Raw genomic sequence first — 20,963 nt, forward strand, 5'->3', positions numbered from 1 at the left:
CAAGTAGGCATGACGATATGCATATGGTATGCAAACACACAAAGTCAACACAGGATCTTAAACTTCACAATTTTGGCTTCCATTGAAAGCTATCTTGGAAAATCTATTGTAATATGGAAAGAGAAAAAAGTAGATGCTTAAAAGTTCAAGGTCTTAGGGAAAGGGGATCTGTCTTTATAATACTTGTCAGTCAGAATCAAAATAAAAATGTAGGCTTCTAATAAATAATAATGAAATATATTTTAATATTTTTACCAACAAAACGCCTGAATTCAAATCTTAACCTCTTTTTTATTGACACATGTAATTTTAGATAAGTTACTTAATTTTAATAATCCTCAGTTTCCTCATATATAAAATTAGGGATTGAATGACATAGTCTCTAAATTCCCTTCCAGATTCATATCCATGATCTCATTTAAAGTAGAATGAAAATTATGTCTCAGTATCATGGATGGCTAGGAACAAACTACACCAAGCTGAAAATGTGCTTAGCCCTCTTTTAATTCAAGTGCCACAACTCCCTTTATTGTAGTTATTTTCTTTTTTATAACTATGCTGTAAATTCTTCTGACTGTGGTCCATTTAATCTTCCTTGTTGGGTTATTTTGGGCAATCTCGTGCAGCAGTAAAATAAATACTCAATTGCTTAAAGGAGCCTCCTTTATATAGATGGATCCTGCATCACTTTAGAAACTCCTGTTCATGTCTTCATATAGGCAACAGATAGCTCTCTCTGAAAAAAAAAGTGGGGGACGGGGGAGGAATTTCCTATAAAAATAACACACTGTGCACATTTCTCTGAGACCAGGGCATGAGGCAAAGTTTCTAGGGGAATGAAGATGTTTCTTTAAGGATAAATATCCAAAGTGCTGTTTACATGACACTGCCTACATAGTAAGTTCCAAATTACCCCTTGAAATAGTCCATCTCCAATTCTTCATCATCACCGCTATCACCAAACCATTTTCAGATTTCTCCAAAGGAAAATCATAACATGGTTACCACAAATAACATTTCTTAATTGAATCACTCTCCCCAGTGGTCCAGATTCCTTAATGATAATGAGTAGTTATTATTCCAGGACTAAGTTCTAAGTGTCCACTAAAATAAAATCTCTAAAACATGTAAAATGTCCTTCATTTTCCAAGTCTTTTTTGATAAAGTTCAGTAGTGTTATAAAAGAACATTTCATCATTATTAAATTGTTCCAGTATTTTTAGAAACATGTTTCTTATTGTACCCACCTGCAAACATTTTTCATTATTTCTTTAAAACTTGTTCATTAAAGGTAGCAATTGCTACCCTGCTCTGAATAAATCCCAGCTGTGAAAAAAATGCAGCTTTACTTTCGAGGAGCAAAGCAGAGTATTTCCTCCATAGTTAACAATCACTTCACATCTATACAATTAATTGAACAACTAAAGAGCATTTTTGCCTTAATTTTTTAGGACTTGCTTCAAAAGAGTAGTAGCATTGAAATCAATTGTAAGACTCAATATCTGTAACTGAGATTTCATTCATTAAATTATATTCAAATACATTTACTTATACATCACTCTTGGGTGCAAAAGAGAATTTAGAGTCCCTCCTGGAGCTAAGGGAAAATAAAATACAAGCACAAATAAACATTATGCAAATGATACAATATGAAAGCATCAGAGAGATAACAAAACAGTATTATTTGAGGTTTGGGAGAAAGGGCATTACTAATGTTGGATCATGGAAGGCTTCATTGAAAGAACTGGCAGTTGAGTCATAATTTACCAGGAATTCAGCAGACAGAAAGAAGGAAGAAGATATTCCCAAGTTTGGACCTGTGTACAAAGGCATTTAGGAAACAAAGTGGAAGGCATGTGCTTGAATAACACTGACTGGCCAAATGGAAAGAGAGAAGGAGACAGAGAAGCACGGTTCAATCCATTTTAAAAATCCAGTTCCTGCTCAGGTACCAATAAGAGCAATGAGTGGTCACCATAGAGTTATGGGTAAGGCATTTGACACTGAGCCATATGTTGCTTTAGAGGAGATCTGGCTACAGCCTGAGCACTCAGCGGTTTGGAGGGAAAATGTTCCAATCCAGCTCCTCTACAGTGGTATAATTTAAATGGAGCATATAGCATGTGGAATAAAAAAAGTAATGACTAGAATGGTAGTTTATGAAAATCCAGTTTTTATTCTTTAGCTTGATCCTTTCTTTGCCCTGGGAAAGAAGAGATTAGCAAATAAGAAAACTGCTTATGTGTGTGTATGCATATGTATATATAATATATGTGTGTATGCATATATGCACACAAACATAAGTATCTACATTATGCATAATTTCATCCATTGGATATATATTCTTATACGCTTTTACCCACATATCCCCCCTCAATTCTTTTTAACTGTTATGCTACACTGCAAGTGTGATTTTCTTTGGTTACTAGAGAGCTTAGGCTGTAAAATGGGAACTGGATGAGATGTATTTGGTTTGTGCCTACATTTGTCTACATTTTTCACCTGCAATATTAATTTTGAAGCATCAGCAGGATGTATTTTCTTTGTCCTCTATTTCCCCTCACCTCACCCATCTAAGGAATGGTAATCCAACACCCTAACTGTTCTAAGCCACATTTTTATTTTATTTTGAGCTGTGTAAAGAAAATCCAGAGTATATGTGACCTTTGTTTAATATGTGCCTTGGTATCTCAAACATGCTGAAAATGCTCTTAGAGCTCCCTGAACTGTCTTCTTTGTTTAGTTCAGAAGGAAACTTCACTCAGAGACTCAGAAAGCTTACAGTGAGAAAAAATGAAGTTGCATTCAGATGGTAACTTCGTTCTTTTGACAGTTAGTATATGGTATTTCCAGTTTGGTATGCATGCCAGCACCAATTTATTTTTGGCTCATTTATTTGTTTTTGTTATATCTGACTCTCCACAGAGGGCTTTCTGTAGTGATGAGGTATAAGGCTACTACTGGACAGAGTATCTGCAACTGGTTTCCCCCCACATACCACTTCCTGGGCCCAAATTGGTTAGCTAAGATTAAAAAAAAACACAAAAAACTTTATTTTTGGTTTTCACTGGTGACTCCACACTCTCACACAGACAGACGGACACACACACACATGCATGCACACACACGCACACACAAAAGGTGTCTCCAAATATTAACACTTAAAACGGTACTAAGACTATTAGAACAGCTTATATAGACATATGTGTGCATGTATTAGTATATATTAGGGTATTAATACATATATGTACATATTACATGAACATGGAAACACACATATGCCTACATTTATACATCTCCATACATATGTTTCAAAAGTCAAAAACAATATTAAGTGATGAATAATACTATTTGGCATATCCATATAGAAATGTAAAATAAAATAGTTGTCATAACATTTTATACTTAAAATGTAGTGCTATTTCAGGTGAAAAGAAATTGTTTACAAAAACAGATCTAAAATGTGTCTATCCATGACTAAACTAGCACTAACAAAAATGCTTATAAATGAAATTAATTAAAATCACCAACATCTTAATCAAACCTTTATCAATTTTAGCTTTTAAACCAAAATAATAAGACAAAGGCACTGCCATTGAGGAATTTCTGATCTTCCTAAAGAGTTGCATATGTTATCTATACATTAGTACAATGGCCAAAACTATCTTGTAGGCTGTTTTACTGATAGAATCAGAATTCTGGCTAATGGTCCTACAACAGTGGAATATTCTGCTAATTACATGGTTTGGATATTATTACTCATGCTTGTAGAAACATCATGCTGTTGGGGAAAGGAAACTGGTTAATGAGTACAGAAGATTTGGAGTCTGAAGCCTGGCTTAATTAAGCATTTACTCTCTGTGTGACCTTAAGGTAGTCACATAACTTCTCTGTCTCAGTTTCCCTGTTGGTTAACAGAGACAATAATATTTACATTAAATACTTCCCAGGATTCTTTTGAGGAAGGCCAAACGGAAGTTTGAAAGCAGTATAAAAATGTGAAGTTGTTATTATCATAAGGAGACCACCCTGACTCTGAAGGAATCATATTCCTGAATGAAATCTCTGCCAGCAGACAACCCTCTTGACTCTCTTTGTACCCTCCAAAACATATGTTTGCACACAAGCACATACACTCACATACACACATGCCTCCCCTGCCAGAAATCCAAGTAGGAAAACAAAGCCAAGATCTGGGAAAATTAAGTATTTATTGAATGTAATTGAAGGTCAGCAGTGGAATGATGCACCCAAGAGAGCAGTAAGAACAATTCAGTTATTGGACTCAGCCTTCACCACCACACATAAACACCTTCTTAAAGGAGCATTACTCTGGAATGGAATCAACTTCTCCATGGCTAGAGACACCCCAAATTACCCTCCAACTTTCACTTAGCCTAGAAGTCATTCACATAATTTATTAAAGTTTCAAAAGTGATGTATGAAATTAATAGCTCTTCCTTCTCCTGAGTTTTCTCTGAAATATCAGCCTATCTTTTGCCAAAAAAGGAATTTAGCTTAGCCTTATCTTCTCCCTAAGTTGTATTGATTTTTCTCTGCTCAAAGAGAAGGGAATAACAAAATTCAGTTTGGAATTCGTTAAGAGAAGTCTCTTATAGAAAAGTATAAGGTTCTGTCTCTGCTGAACATATTTTACATAATATTGTAATTATTTCCCACCTTCCCCACAATAAGTTGAATGTCACAGATGAGCCGTTAAATGGAGACCTGCTTCCTAGTTTCACTTAGAATTCTCTCTCTTACTTGCCATACTTAAATCTAGCTACTGTATGTGTTTCATTTTTAACCTTACTGATCTCTTTCAACTTTCCTCACTTTGGTGCAGTCACTATGATTCACTGCTAACATTATCATTTCATTTTTGGGAGGGGGAAGGACAGAATGTGTCCTTTGCTATAGGCATACAACTCGGTTTTTTGGTTGGTTTTTTTTTGGCTTTGGCTTTGGCATAAAGATTAGAGATTTGTTTCCAATATTATGGAATAAGCATTAAGTAATCACCTACTTTCTGCAAAGGCACTAGAACTACCAAGACTAAAGGAAAACTGAATAGCTTGCATTCCATTTCAACATTTATGATCTGTAGCCTAGGGTTGGTCCTAGCCACAATCACATCAAGGACTCATCACTCACAAGTCAAGGAAGCCCAGAAACTCTGCTCTGGAGCTCATTGGCCATACGCTCCACACAATCTACAAGGGAGTTAGGAATTAAACCCTTCCCTCTGGACCCTTTGATAAAATGCACAAGCAACAAGACCCATAGGCTAGAGCTGAGCTTCACCATGGTATTCCCTAGGAAGAACTTCCTAAGTCTGAGAACCACAATTGCAGGCGCCAACGCAGCTCTGCATGAGGGTCACGCTACCTTCTCAGGAACTAAAGGCCATAACTTCCTACAACACATGTTTAAAATATAGGTTCACATTCAGACCAAGAAAAATATTTCACCGAAAATTTAAAAATCCACAATATCCCTTTTTCATACATAGGCAGCCAATTCCTTTTAAAGGAAGAATGCATAAAATACTAGCCAATAGGAAGGAACATTGAAGTAATATAACCATCAGTTTAATATCCATGAGATGAAATATTTCACTCTATCGCTTCCTTTGAAACCAATTGGTGGGTCTCTTTATAACATCTGTGCACTTTTAACACAGATTCTTTCTTTGCCTGGTGGTCTTTCAGGATACTTTTTTTATAGTATGTTACCATTGAATCTGCTCAGGAATTTGAACTTGATGGGTGGTTTAATTTTAAAAAAATATTTATATTATTATTTAGTTATGTGGTTTTCTAGTTTTAAGTGCCTAAACATCATTACTTCAGATGCTTTTTGCACAATTATCTAACAAATCAGATCAAAACATTAGGTAGATTTTTTTCAAGATGAAATCTTTTCATTCTCAGTACAGGGCTGTTCAGAGACAGAAAAACTGCTCTCACTGAGCATTTGTCTAATTCTGCATAGATTCTTCCTAGCTAATGTGATCCAGATAGATTATAAAGTCCATTTTCAGCAAAAGAAATGCTTTGGGTTGGAAATCTGGAAATATTTCTAGGACATTTTGAACAATGTCTTTGTAAGTTAAGGATGAAAAAGTAAATATTGATGATGATAAAAGAAAAAATTAGATATATAATCCTTCCTCACTTAAATTCATACTTATGTAATTTATTTTCCATAGATGTAATAGGATAATAGAGTTCTTTAAAAAGTATTAAAATGATGTATAAATATACTAATAATTATGGATATGCCTTTATCCTCTTAATTAAGAAATTCTAAGAATAAGTATGCCACTTACAAAAATTTCACAGAATTTTAAGTTTCAATATAAAAATAATAAAGTATTGGGGTAAATGTAAATCTATCTTTTTCTTAAAAAGCTTACTGTAGATAGCAATATATTTTCTGAAAAACAATAGCCCACATCAGACAAATATTGGTCATCTAATTCCATTCTCTTATTTACCTATTCAACAAATGTTTGTTTTCTGAGATTTATCCCTTACTTTATCATAGAAATTGAAATGAATTGATGAATGTCAGAATTACCTCAACTTTTAAGGAATTCCTTGTACTACCAGGTACTACAAAACTGGTTTACTTTTGGAATACTATAATGTGAATCATCATGAAAGTCATGCTATGCCAAAACTTGGGAGAAAAAACTCAATTTTGAATCAAAATAAATCCTCAGAGTCTCATATACAAAACAGGCTTAGATAAGTCTTACCTTTCATATTTATTTTTATATAAAATATTATTTGCTAAACTCAAAGTGTAAAAATTTGAGAATATTTAGTCTAAATAACAAAAACTTTTGAGTAATAAAACAATTATTTCAAAAGCATATATATGTATAGTCATACATTCCTATGTATCTTTATGTGCATATACATATATATATATACTACATACACCTATAGATACAGTATGCATACTGTATGTTTATACACATATATATACTGGATCCAGAAAATCATTATATTTGTGATTTCATTGGTATAGAGAACTCCAGGATGAGGAATCTCTCTTCATCAAGGCATTTCTACAGTCTCCATACGTGACAGTCTCATAGTTTCCTAGAGTATTAAGAGTTTAAGGCATTCCCTGAGACAAATGGGTAGGATGTGTCAGAAAGAGTAGTTGGGTCTAGGTGTTGCTATTTCACAGGCTACTTCTATCCACTTTGCCATTCTGATTTTCCATGTGAATAAAAATAATAAAGAATCATTATTTGAACAAGACCAATAGAACTGAAATATGGCAATACTTATTCATGTTACATTTTTATTATTTAGAAATAAAGATATATAATTCTCTTAGACATATTCTACAATCTACCAATCCAAATTAGTCTTCATTTCAGTTATCCTTAGTGACATTTTTACTTTATATTTCTTTAGCTATTAGGTCCACAGACAAATGCAGAAAAAAAAACATGGATGATAACTTAGTTGAGGTCTTAAAAACTATGGATTTGATATAGGGAAAATTAAGTATAATGCCTTCTTTTTTACTCTCATGAGCTATATCCATTTGAAAAATCTGCCTGTAAAATGATGTCAAAGAATATATTCATTGCTATATTCTATCACTGCCTAGATGGAGAATTATACTCTGGGACTGCAGCTGATTTTATGGGACGAGATTTTGCCATCTTCCGAACGCTTGGACACCACCATCCAATTAGGACAGAGCAGCATGATTCCAGGTGGCTAAATGGTATGTAAAACATACAATAATAAAATGGAGATTTTGTTGGATATTTTAAAATTCAGCAATCCAGATGCAAAAGACTGATCAGTTAAAAACTGGATTGGCCCTTGATGTCAGTGATTTTGAATGTTCTTGTGTACTAAGGTTCTTGTATACTAAGGATAAAATATTACCTTATATTTTAATGAACTTAATGGTGGTGGTTTCATGATTAGGGAGTATGAGAAAACTATGCAAAAAGAAGAGAGATAAAAGGTTCAGAAAAACTTCTTGCTGTATGCCTACACTGAGGTCATGAAGGATTTTCTCTGTGGAAAGAAAAAGATCAAGGTTTAGGAAAAGGGGAAAGCTAGGCTATATCCTGGACTGGACCTGATTTTAAACAGTTTGCTAATATTGGAATAAAATGAGACATTTGTTGGTCACTTAGCAGATGTCAAAATAAATTTGCATAGCCATAGCAGAAAAAAGGTATTCAACTAGAGTAGACTTTAATAACATCTCAAGTTGATTAAGCTTATCAATGCTCCCTTGCCTGATTTACCTATCATGTTGTTGTTGAGTCATTTTTCTTTAGTTGTGTCCAACTCTTAGGGTTTCCTTGGCAAAGATATTAGAGTGATGTGTCATTTCCTCCTGCAGCTCATTTTACAGATGAGGATACTGAGGCAAATGGGGTTGAGTGACTTATTTAGCATCACAGAGCTAGTAAGTGTCTGAGGGCAGATGTGACCTCAGATCTTCCTGACACCAAGCCCAGTACTATATCCACAGCTTAGTTGTTCTTGTCTATCATGAGCCACCTGCTAATCCTTCAAGTCCTTCTAGAGTTTCTTAGTGTCTGTTTTATAGTCAGGTGATGATGAAGTGATATTAGAAGTCTGAGTATTCCCCTCTGCCAATCAAATCTCAAAAAGGAGTCAACAAGGTTTAAGGGAAAAATAACCCTATTCTAATTTTGTACAAGAAAGAGTAAGCAATTGAAACACTGTGGCCAGATATTAAGCATACAGAATAAACTTGCTCCAGTGGTTCCTTCTTGCATCTAGAATGAAGTACAAACTTTTCTGAAATTTAAAATCCTTCCTAATCTGACTCTAGTCTACCTTTATAGTCATTGCTCTTTTTTTTTTAAACCCTTACCTTCTCTCTTAGAATCAATACCATGTATTGGTTCCAAGGCAGAAGAGTGGTAAGGGCTAGGCAATGAGGGCCAAGTGACTTGCCCAGGGTCACACAGCTAGACTGGCATTACTTTCAATTAGATCCATTTTATGCTGTATGAACTGCCCTACTTGCTGTCCCTCATATAGAATATTCCGTGTCCTGGCTTCCTGACTTTCTTCTTCTGGAGTGCAGAAAATATACATTCCTGAAGATTCCATAGATCATGTCAGAGCTGGTACTAGAAATGATATTTTCTAATTCCTTGCTTTAGGTCCTTTATATTAGACCAAGCAGTGGTTTAGCATTAAGTAACAAATAATAGAATATAACAATTAAAAAAGAACAAGATATATAAAGCAATTATGCCTAAGAAAGATTAGAAATATTTTAAGCAGTCACCAAGCAAGCAAACAAAAGGAAAAGTAGATATTTACTTTTGTTTCTATTTAGATTTCATGAGTGTTTTTCATTATGCATTATGTCCCATACTATGATTGTGAATTAGATGGTGAAACCTAGCTGGGTGCATCTTGACTCAAATGTGCAGTTACAAATGAATACACAAAGAAAATGGAACCACATCATGAATCCAGGTTCTGTGCTCTTAAAGTCTGGAGTGCAAGTCTTTGCACATGCTGTCCCCCCCTTGAACTTAGACCTTTAACACTGGTTCTGCACTTATTTCCGTGATACTTTCACTGAAGTGTATTTGATTCATAAGTTGTCAGCTTAATTCCTCCTCTGTTCAAGATGCCTTAATGGCAGTATTTGTAGAGAAACCATAAATACTATGTCATTCACAATTAGTGTTATTAGTACAGAAGGAAATATATATTACATATATATGCATGCATACTTGTATAGTTATATTCACACAGACACACAGATATACATACGTGTGTGCATCTATAAGTCTATGGGGTGTGGGGGGTGTATAGCTATGAACTCTCAGAGGCAGACTCTGGGCTAATGTGACCTGTGAAGGTCAGGAAGGTTTTCAGTGTCCTTGAGAAATAAGGCTGAGTTGTAAAAATAGGTAGAGATGTTAAGGAGAATAAAGCACCCATTTCATTCGTATGGCCTTGGGGAAATAAAGCCAAGTCATCAACTTGAAGCTGCTTTTGTACTGCAGACCTGCAGGATGACAGCTGAGGCTGAAGAATTTACACTATGGGAAAACATAGCCATTGTCCACAGCTCTGTACTTCATCTCTGAAAATGTGTAATTCCTTTGGGAATTCAGTTATCAGTCTCTCAGCACAAAATGTGCAAACTGATTTTCCCAAATTAGCACAGAGGCTACATCTGACAGGGTGCAGAAACCAGGACTGTTTTAAGATTGAGAACGTAGTCCCATATCGGATAGAACCAAGGGACTGGGAATCATAAACCATCCGAAATTAAATACCATTCTGGAATAAAATTGGAGACATGATGTTTATACATTCATGCATACAATGAATGACTTTTGAGGAATAAGAATGTTCTGCATAATCATCAGAACTGCCAGACCCTCAAAACTATCTGAGAAGATTCTTTTTGAGTGGTGTTCAGGGCTATGAACATTTACTTTGGCATTTGACATTTTAATTTACCTAAATCAATTCCTCTCTGTTGCAGCAAAAAGTTGGCCCATTTCAGAATTATTTTAATATTTTCTTTCCCACTAAGGAGAAAACAAATCTGATGCATGGAAGTAGAATTTAAAATATTTTCTAAATATTCTAAATAAACAGACTTTATACAATATGGGGCGCTCCTTAGTCCCAAATCATTATTCTAAGTTTATTTTTTCTAGTTAAATTGTCAGAGTTGTAATTTTCAGAAAATAGCTAAAAATAGAAAATCATTTTGTAGGAAGGGACACTATGCTCACTCATTGGTATTCATTGTTTTCTTGGTTTTAATTTCTTACTCTAGTTACTACCATAAAATCATTCTTGGAAGAGTTAGAAAACATACTGATTTCTAGCCTGCTCAGTACTTTGTTTTAGTTTCATTTGTCTGAGGAATATGATTATGTTCTGGGGCTTGCAAAAGGTGTACCTGAGTACAAATTCTTCTGCTTAGGTTTGCTAAGGATGCTCTGAAAATTAGAGAAGAGGAATTTAATATTTGGAATCAGCTGAACTAGCTAGACCACATCAGGTACAGGACCTTTTTACCTAATTTCTAATGTTAATTGTCATTATAGCTAAATACTTTAACAGCTTCTCCTTGTTATATATAGTAAAGTATGAAAAAATTCAAGATGTGGCCTGATAGTAAAGTCAGCAATGATGGAAACTATTAGTTAAAAAGGAGGATCAAATTGGACATTTTAGATATGTTAAAATTTATTTGCTTTTTGTGACTCTCAGACCTCTTGATGACACCATTTTCCAACCATGTCTGTGGCTTAATATTTTAAACCAGTTAGCGTGTTTCAGTACCCTGGAGACAAAGTCCTTCATAATCCTTATTTTACGGTTACATAAGCAGTTGAGTATTATAGGAACTGAGTGAACATTCAATAATAAAAAAAAAAACCCTCTTAAATTTCACAGGCTTTGAGACAGGAAACAAGGACACAATCCTCTTATGGCATTTGTATTGTATTTTCTGGCAGTTACTGTGCCTTGTTCCCTTTATTGCAGATTACAAATTGCCATGAGATGGCCTTGGACATTCAATGAATAGCTGCATATACACATGATATAATATTTTACATACATATACATATATTTAGTTGATGTTATAATTGCATAAAGACTATGTATGAAATAAGAATCTAAAAAATGAAATCTATTCAGAATATATTTCTCATTTGAAATCAGAAATAAATTAGCACAATGTTTCAATGTGGTTATTAATCTTTATTTTGCTAAATCAAAATTTGGCAGTTTTTCTTTGCTTTGCTTTCACTTAATTTAAAGTCCTTCACCTTCAGACAAAAAACATAAAACCTCTCTTGAATATTTTCCTGGAAAAAAAATACACAATCAAGTTAAACTGTGAGGTCTTTTTACTTTCAAACTGCTAATCATTTTTGTGTGACCTGAAAATGTACTTTTTTCTCAAACAAGCCAACCTTGCCAAAACATTAACTTCCTTTTTACCTCATCTTTCCTTGATTCATTTTCCATGTTCAACCTTCTACCAAAAGAAAAGGGTCTGCCTTAGCCTATCTCATTTGAAAGAAAGTTTAGTCTGTCAGAAAAATAAATGAAGCCTGGAAATGAAAATAATATTCTTATTATTGATAACTTTTGATAAAAGATATTTCTCATAGGCAATCCAAGAAAATACACTTGAGGAAAATGTAAGTCTATGTTATTTCTTAATCTAGCCAAATCATTGTTTTCCATATTATAAAGAGTTTTTTATCTATATAATTTTTTTTTTATAAACCCTTACCTTCCGTCTTGGAGTCAATACTGTATATTGGCTCCAAGGCAGAAGAGTGGTAAGGGCTAGGCAATGGGGGTCAAGTAACTTGCCCAGGGCCACACAGCTGGGAAGTGTAAGAGGCTGGATTTGAACCTAGGACCTCCCGTCTCTAGGGCTAGCTCTCAATCCACTGAGCCACCCAGCTGCCCCTATATCTATATAATTTTTAAAAAATAAAGTTTAACTTGGGAGCTAAAAACTAATTAAGGAATGGATGACTAATTTAATCAGAAGAAAAATAAAACATGGATCAAGGAAAGTCCAAATAAAGTATCTTAAAGTGCTCTTTAGAAAATTGGACAGTTGGGAAGGATGTGTAGAAATCAGGAAAACTTTTCCAATGAAGGTGGCATTTCTCTTATGAGTGGGTAAAAGTCATCAAGGGATACTAGTCATAGATATATTTGATGATTCTGTTGAGAATCATGAGCATTTATTTTTTTAAAAAATTTTGTCAAGACCTGTGAATTCATCATCAATGTAGGAAACTCACTCTACTATTTCATATTGGCAACTCTTCCCAATGCTGAGAGGCTAAGGAAAATGCCCTAGGGTCACCTAGCCAAGAGGTGTCAAAGTCAAGATCTTTAGTTCCATTTGGTCTCTATTCTGACATCTGCTCTAAATCTGCTATGTATTTTGACCTCTGAAATTGTCTCAAATTCCCAATATTCCTACCAAAAATGCAATCATTTGTTTTGCTAAAACCCCAGTTGAAGCAGAATGGTACACTGGGAAAAGTAGAGGATTGGAAATCAGATGAGGTAGATTCTGTCATTTGTTTATTGTATCATCTTGAGAATCCTTGGTTTCATTTGAAACAGTATATAAGTCTTATTTTCTTTGTGAGGCCTTTCCTTTCAAAATCTCTCTCCAACTCCTCCTTACATACAAATAAGGTGACTCCCACATTTGCATATAAGCTCCTTAAGAGGCTGGGGCAGCTTTTGGTTTTATGTTTTTTTCTGCCTTTCTGTAAGTCTCCTTCAACTTTGATACATTGACTACACATAGCCATGATGCTTGTTAATTGACTGACTGAGATTTAAGTAAAATAGCAACAAAAAGATACAATAGAAAGATCCTATGAACCAGATCTTAGATTTATGAATGCAATGACAGGATGGTCTTTCCACTACAAAACAAAAAGAAAAGGGACTATATGTAAGTGAAAGTCTGTTTTCAATCTTTGTTCCGTAAAGAGGTGGAAAGAATTTTGAGGTGAAATGCCTACTTAATAGCAGATAACAGCCCTCCACTATTATGATGCAGTACAAAATTCAAAACAGACATAGTGGAAAATAGAGATTGAGACTAGAGGAAGACTCAGGAAGAATCATTTACAAACCACAGGAAATAACACCTTACTGAAAGTTACTTCCAAAGGAATGAGAACTTAATTCTTTACCCCAAATTTTTTAGATAATGCCTGCAATCCAGAATGCCTCAATCATTCTTTCACACACTACTCATGCTCAGAATTCTAATGTCTCCAATTTTGAGTTGCCTCTATAGCCCTAAATAAAAGCTTGTATGAAATTTGGGTCACAAAAAAAGAAGTAAAATATAAGGTTCTTCCTTGTAAAATCAAAGTAATGGCAGCTTATAACCTTACCTTATGAAAAGGTCACAGTTTATGTGTCCTTATCATAATTGTCATTTTCTCCATGAAGCTCAATTTTCAATCTCTTCATCATTCTGTTCCTCCTTTTCTTTTCTTTCATCATCCTCATCATTATCTTCCCAGCTCTTCTCTGGCTCCTCAGTATCTCTCCTTTATTCTTTAGACTACTCTTATCATTTCTTGTTTTTCTGTTCACATCTATATTCTTTCTTTCAAAGGGGAAAGGAATCCTTGAAATTCCTGCTCTTCCATGGCCAACAGTATATCACCAGTGTATATGGTCTTCCAATTTCCTTTCACTTCAAAAATGTTTGCACAAGACATGGTGCACCACACTAACATAGTGGTGGCCTCGGATATGGTACTTTGGTCCCCTTTGGAGATGTTGACACCTTCAGGGAGCACCTACTTGACCATCCTGATGATGACATCATTAAGAAGATTTAAGCCCTCTGGCCTTTCCTCCATGGTCATCTCGCCTCTAGACTCTCCCTGGAGAGCTGTAACAATACTGCCACTGGTCAGGGCATCAGTTGAGTCCCAGAACTATGCCCGTTCTATTTCTCACCTAAGGCACGGCTTTTTTAGTTGGTACTTCTTGACTCAGACAGCACATCCTCCTGCTTTGGCTACAGTTCATAAGCTCTCTTCCCCACGCAGTTGGTTCTATGTTATTGTGGTGCTATCCTTAGTATTTTGAGATAAAATAATAAAAACCCTATTACTTAGTGTTAATACCAGTTAGCAGTCATAGAAGAGCTGTTAAGAGGTAGTATTGGCCTAGGGGAAAGTGAGATGACCTTTCCAAGACCAGAACACATACTACTGTATGATCATGGAAAAGCCACCTTTAATTTGAGTTTTCTCCAGCACCTCTCTAAGACTATAAATGACAAATTTAGTTTCTGATCTACTGATCCCAGTTTCCACACTAGATGATTCCCATGCTAATGAAATCACAGATCCTTCCCCCCTCCCGCAAAAAAGAGTCATTATTCTCTACATGTAGTTATGAATAGAAAAACAATGAATGTGAAATGTTTAATAAAAAATTAGAGAATAGTATGAATTGGATGAGAAAATGCAAAACTTATCCCTTTTACATTTTATTTTCCACAGCATTTATTATTGTGTTTTAAATGTTCAGAATAATAAACTTCAGCAGATAATTGCAAAGCAGTTCTCACAAAGTGGTTATTGACTACTGTAGTTCGACTGACCTCTCCATCAATGCCATGATTCAAAAGATAATAGTGAGTCCATGAAATGTTTATTATGGTATATAAATCCTATTTACAGATGCAGAATTACTAGAGTTAGCCAGGGGTACACTAAATCATGATTTCATACTATTCTTCTTGACAATGTCACTTTTTTTTTCTTTAAACTGTGCGAAACATTCAACATCTGAAAGGATACTATCTGGAGCCAGTTCTTTTAGTAGCTAACTTCTCCTAAATCACTTTTCAGTACTATTCTTACCTTCTAAGAAGGCTACTTTTTCCCCTTTAAACTGTATTTAAAAAATTAAACAACTAAGAGGACGCTAGCTGGGGCAAACATTTTAATATCCATCCCTGCCTCTCCCCCTAAGCTTTTGGTTCTCCCTTTCTTCTCTAACCACCAGCTTAATGAGTCCAGACCCTGTCTGTACCAATTTCCTCTCTTGCAGTCACTGCATTCAGAGTTTGGTTGGTGTTCAATAGGGATTTGCCATTGACTGGATAATCTGAGTTCGTGTGTGCAGTGACAGTGGGCAAGGAGCTTTCCTCAGAAGATGCCATGACAATACATGTAACCATGGTGTGACTGGACTCCCTGACATGGCTCTCAAAAGCTTTCCCTCTGTGAAAATAGAAGCCTGTTTGCAAATTAATTAGTTTCTGGCGGGCAGCTTGATTGTTGACCCAGCGTTTGTAGAGTGGAAAAACAATCAGATTAGTGTGCTCAGTATAAAGGGCTAGTCAGGCACTTGCGTGTGGCTCACAGGACTATTGAAACTATGAATGGGGTGAAACACAATCTTCTCTGAGAAGCCAAAGCAGAGGTTAAGTGTGATGAGCCTAGAGCACGTAAGCAGCAGGGGCTGGGGAATTAAAGGATTTTAGCCAGATAAAGCTGAACGATGCCAAGTGAGTTCATTGAATTATAATGGCATGGATAGTTTTGATGAAAATGCCACTTATGTTCTAATCTCTGTTAGTAGAAGGAACAGGCTTATTGTGCTATCAAAGGTAGACTTGATACAAATAACTGACGATCTCGGTGGAAAATTCTAATTGAAAAACCTCTCTCTGTGGCTAAATATTAAAATTAGGTAACAAGAAAATTCATGGTATCCCTTCTTTCTCATTTATAAAATTAATGCCTTTTCCCTTACTAAAAAAATGAATCATGAACTAATTCTATACAATAAGTGATTTTGCCTCAAGAATAAATGAATGAGTTGCTGTGGCTAAGGAGCTTAGCAACCTACTGTCAAATCTATTGGTGACGAGTCCTTCCATATGTTACTGACTATCCATGATTTTAAAAGTAATATAATGACATAAATTGTGTTTATTTGTATTTATTTACTTTATATTTATGTTGTAAATACATATACATGTGCTCACTTTATATTCCATTAGAGTACAATTTCTCTTAGAATGGTATCATTTTTATTTGCATCCCTTAACCCTGCCATCGTGCCTGAAACATAGTGAGGGTTTAATAAATGCTTAATTAATCACAGCACTTCCAGATTGGTAGATCTTTTAGAATTTGTGCCACTTCACTGAGGTCACAGATCCATCAAAATTTCAAAGAACATATTTTTAAGCTTCCTTTTAAAAAATTTTAATTTTGATACCTATAATGAGAAATGGAAATACTTTCAACAGTCAAATTTAGCATCATTTAAGTTATTCATATACTACATATATATAACATAAAAAGACATATTTCATTAAACAAGTTATATTACTTTTTGTTTATAATTTTATTTTTTGGAGAAAAGTGTTACTTTTTAATTAAATTAAAAACTGATGCAAAGTAAAACATTAATACTGATTCTTTTCCCCTTAAGAACCCAGCCCGGGATCTGGTATAGAGAAAATGCTTGTTAATGTTTATTGATGATTTTTTTTTGCTTTTTCTCACTATTGCATTCTTCCATTATGTTTAAAAACAAATTCAAATATCATTTAAGATAGAAATAATCCTCTAAACTGGTACCTGGGTGAGTTACTACCTTTCTTTTCATTCTTGGATAGATTTCGCAAAAACAGTAATGTTATCACTGCCTATGCTTCTTACCACCCCACTAACAAATAAGCCTTTTGTGGTGTGACTCTCACCTCTCCTCTAAAAATGTACTCTCAAAGGGCATGAATGAGCATCTAGTGACCAAATTGTATGGCCTTTTCTTCTTCATCATTTGCCATGATCTCTGTACAATTTTGTTGGCCCTAATCACTGCCTAGAGCTATGTGAATCAGAAAACATAAACAGAAGTTAGAATTATCTAATATATCCTCCTTATTTTACAGAAAAAGGAATTATGACCCAGGAAGTATAAACTATTCATTTGCACATATTCATAGAGCATATCAATGGTTTGATGCATTATCTTTTTCTATAAGCATCCCACTCACTAGTTTCCCCAACTATTCAATTCAGCTCCACACAACTTTGTGAATTCTCCATCCAAGGAACTATGCTTAAATACTGGAAATAAAACTAAAAACAAGAAAGTTTATTGATTTGTATTAATTCACTTTATATTCATGCTGTAACGACTCATAGATATGTAAATATGTCTATATATATATACTCATTTTGTTCTCCATTAGAATATGATTTTCCTTAGAATTTTTTCATTATTTGTATTTGGGTATCCAGATGTAATTCGTTTCCAGTATACTAGAGGAATATAGCATGTACAGAGATAAGCATTATACAACAAAGGAAATAATAAATAAATTAGAGTGGTTCATTAGTACTTAAGGTCAATGAGAACAATAATATCTGGAAGCATATGAGAAGAATCATATTGGAAGCACCCACGCTGAAAATTGTTAGTGACGTCATCCCACACATTTATGGAATTTCATCCAGAAGCAGTCACCATCATCATTGTGGTAGTAGTATCAGAATAGGCAGACAGTGTAAATGTCCCAAGGGTAAGAATTTTTGAGATGTGAAGGAAAAGGAGAAATGAGTAAGGAAGTCAAGGGTGTCAAGAGGAGGAAAGTGACTTATTGAACTGGTTAACTATAGAATCCAGACTATGAGGTTAAAATAGTGTTAATAAACAGGGAGCAAAAAGAAAGATGGAAAGCTAAGAGAAGAGAACTTGAGAGAATGTTAGACTTCCAAATAAATGGTGGTGCCATAGTTTGGATCACACAATTTTAATGTTGAGTCTAAGTTTTAATAAGTCTTATAAGCAAATTAAGAAGTTTGAAGAGAAAAAATGAATTAGAGACTGGCAAACTGTTGAAGTGAGAGTGTTTAGTATCAACATTAATACTGATGGTTGGGGAATGGGAGGGTCTGAAATAGCAATGGTCAGAAAGGTCAAGTGGTGATGGAGGTAGGTGTTGGGAGTAATAGTCAAAAGTAGTAAAGAATTTAATATCTCAGTCAAAAAATGGGATAGGGTGACAAAGTTAGAGTATAAGCACAATTTAAATTTTCCTCAGTGACAGCAACCTTTACCCTCCAGTGTCCTGTGATGAAGTATAGTGAATTAGATATAATTTGCAAAGATGGAAATGGACCTAAAGGTAGTAGTTACTAAAGTCTCTAATCTTGTACAGTTTATGACATAAAGAAATGATAAAGAGGGACCTCTGAGGGGAGTGGATTGTGTTTTTTGTTAGACAAGCCTATAACCACACCCTCTTAACAACAACAACAAAAAAAAACTCATATCAAGAGGAATAACCTTATTCCCTTCAATAGAAAAATTTCCAGACTGACTTGATATTTAGCTTGGTGTAAGTAAATTTCTTTCAGCTCCCACCATGCCCTTGCCAGCTACTGTGAAAATTCTGTAGACCACCTGGAGTCCCACCAAGTCTTAAGGAGTTTCTTAGTAATATTAGAGCCCTGCATTTCTGAAGATACACATAAATTGCATGTAAATAACACTCAATCCTTGACTAGGTTATTCTTCTGAGCTCCAGACTTGCATTTCTAAACTCCCAGTACACATCACTTACATATTCTATCTGCACGTCAAAGGCAATTATGTCCAAAAGGGAAGTCATCTCCTTAATCCAAGAAAAACGGCTCCATCTGATAGAGGCATTTTTATTCTAGTACCATTTTTCAACCAGTCTTGTTTCAGCCAGCCATTAATCACCAGTGTAACTTTAAGTAATTTTGTTTCTCTGGGTCGTAATTCATTTATCTGTTAAATACAGGATTGAACTAATAATCTCCAAAAATCTTTCAAATTATAATTTCTGCGATTTCCTAATTCAGTTCTCTTTCAGTCTGTAGTCCCTCTCCCTAATCCATTTTATGTAATATTACTAGAATTATCATACTAATGCAGAGCTTCAAAGCATCACTTTTCTGTTCAAAATCTTCAGTGTTTCCCCGCTTCCTTACAAGAAAACTCCAAACTCATGTCACTACCATTAAAGACCATCAATAACTTGACCCCAACCAAATTTTCTAGCCTTATTTCTTACAATTCCACTCCATGTGTCTTAAACCATGGATTTTATATACCTACTATCCTCTGTTAAACTTACATTTATGTGAAAAAAACAAATTGTGAATGATTAAATGAGTGAATGGTTTAGAGGAGCTATAATTTTATTTTAAACTAACCTTTAACAGAAAATGTACAAAAAAGTTCTTAAAATAGCATCCCAATGTTAGCAATAAAAAAAAATTAAAAAGTGTTTTAAAGTAACATAAAAGAAAATGTTTGCATACTTGAATTCTCTTGCCAGGGAATTTGGAGGAAACGCTTAGTTGGTATAGTTGATAAAGCACCTATACATGGAATCAGGAAGACCCAAGTAAATTCAAATCTGACCTCAGATACTTACTACCTGTATAGATATAAAAATTGGATAATATTAGTATCTACCTCTTAGAGTTTTTATGAGGGTCAAATGAGATAATAATTTTAAAACATTTAGCAAAATGTTGACACATAATAAGCATTATATAAATGTTAATTATTATTTAGCTATGAGAGAAAACATAAAACAATATTTAGAAACTCTACATTGTATCAATTGTTACCCCTTTGGATCACTTCTTATACTTCAAAACTAAAAGCCTGTATTTCCTTCACTGATGCAATTTGAACATCTATAATAAAGCAATCATTCTTTGACAGTTGCTGAGGCTCTAAAATTCATCAACCTAAGCCCAACCTGTTGACGATTCTTACCTTTTGCTCTGTTCCCTTGTTTTTGGGAAGCCAGGGCCACCTACACCATTATAAAGCTTTGGAATAAGATTTCAAGAGAGAAATGAATACCTCATATTAATGTAAACATGCTGTGATCATCATTATTATTAAAGCATCAGCACAAAAAGAATAAAGAGCTGGCCTTGAAATCAAGAAGACTTGGGTTCAAGTCTTGCCTCTTACATGTATTGTTTCTGTTGGTCTGGGGCAAATAATTTAACCTTTAACTGTCCTTGGAGATTTTATTGGGTACTCCATTATAGCACAGTGTTGATATGTATTAGAGTAGAGGGAATTTCCTTAACAGGAGTTCACAATATCAGTGGAATCATAGACCTTGACCCTTAAAACTCTTGTCTTTAGTGGCATTACAGTGTACAGAACAGTATACCCCCCTAAGCTTTGGGATTCATTGTGTTATTAGTACTACATTGAAGCCATTATAATTGAACTCAATATAGCTAGTTTCTAAACCTATTGCTCTTAATGTTTTCTCAATTATAATACCTATTTCAAAATTTCAAGTAAGTTAATACAATAGTATATTAAACATATTGGGATTTCTCTTTAATA

The 20,963-nt window shown here is 34.5% G+C and overlaps 1 protein-coding gene across 5 annotated transcripts in view; it reads left to right on the plus strand.

Annotated features, from left to right (window-relative positions):
* The window catches only part of SEMA3A (semaphorin 3A), a 657,947-nt gene that overhangs the window by 548,480 nt on the left and 88,504 nt on the right, over nt 1–20,963 (plus strand). For all 5 annotated transcript variants that reach the window (XM_007504009.3, XM_056799471.1, XM_056799472.1 and 2 more), the window contains one exon: nt 7,636–7,755. In XM_007504009.3, coding sequence (XP_007504071.1) covers nt 7,636–7,755 — 120 coding nt within the window. The remainder of the gene's footprint in view (nt 1–7,635; nt 7,756–20,963) is intronic.

This window comes from Monodelphis domestica, chromosome 5 (assembly GCF_027887165.1).
Source record: "Monodelphis domestica isolate mMonDom1 chromosome 5, mMonDom1.pri, whole genome shotgun sequence".
NCBI classification, from domain to species: domain Eukaryota; kingdom Metazoa; phylum Chordata; class Mammalia; order Didelphimorphia; family Didelphidae; genus Monodelphis; species Monodelphis domestica.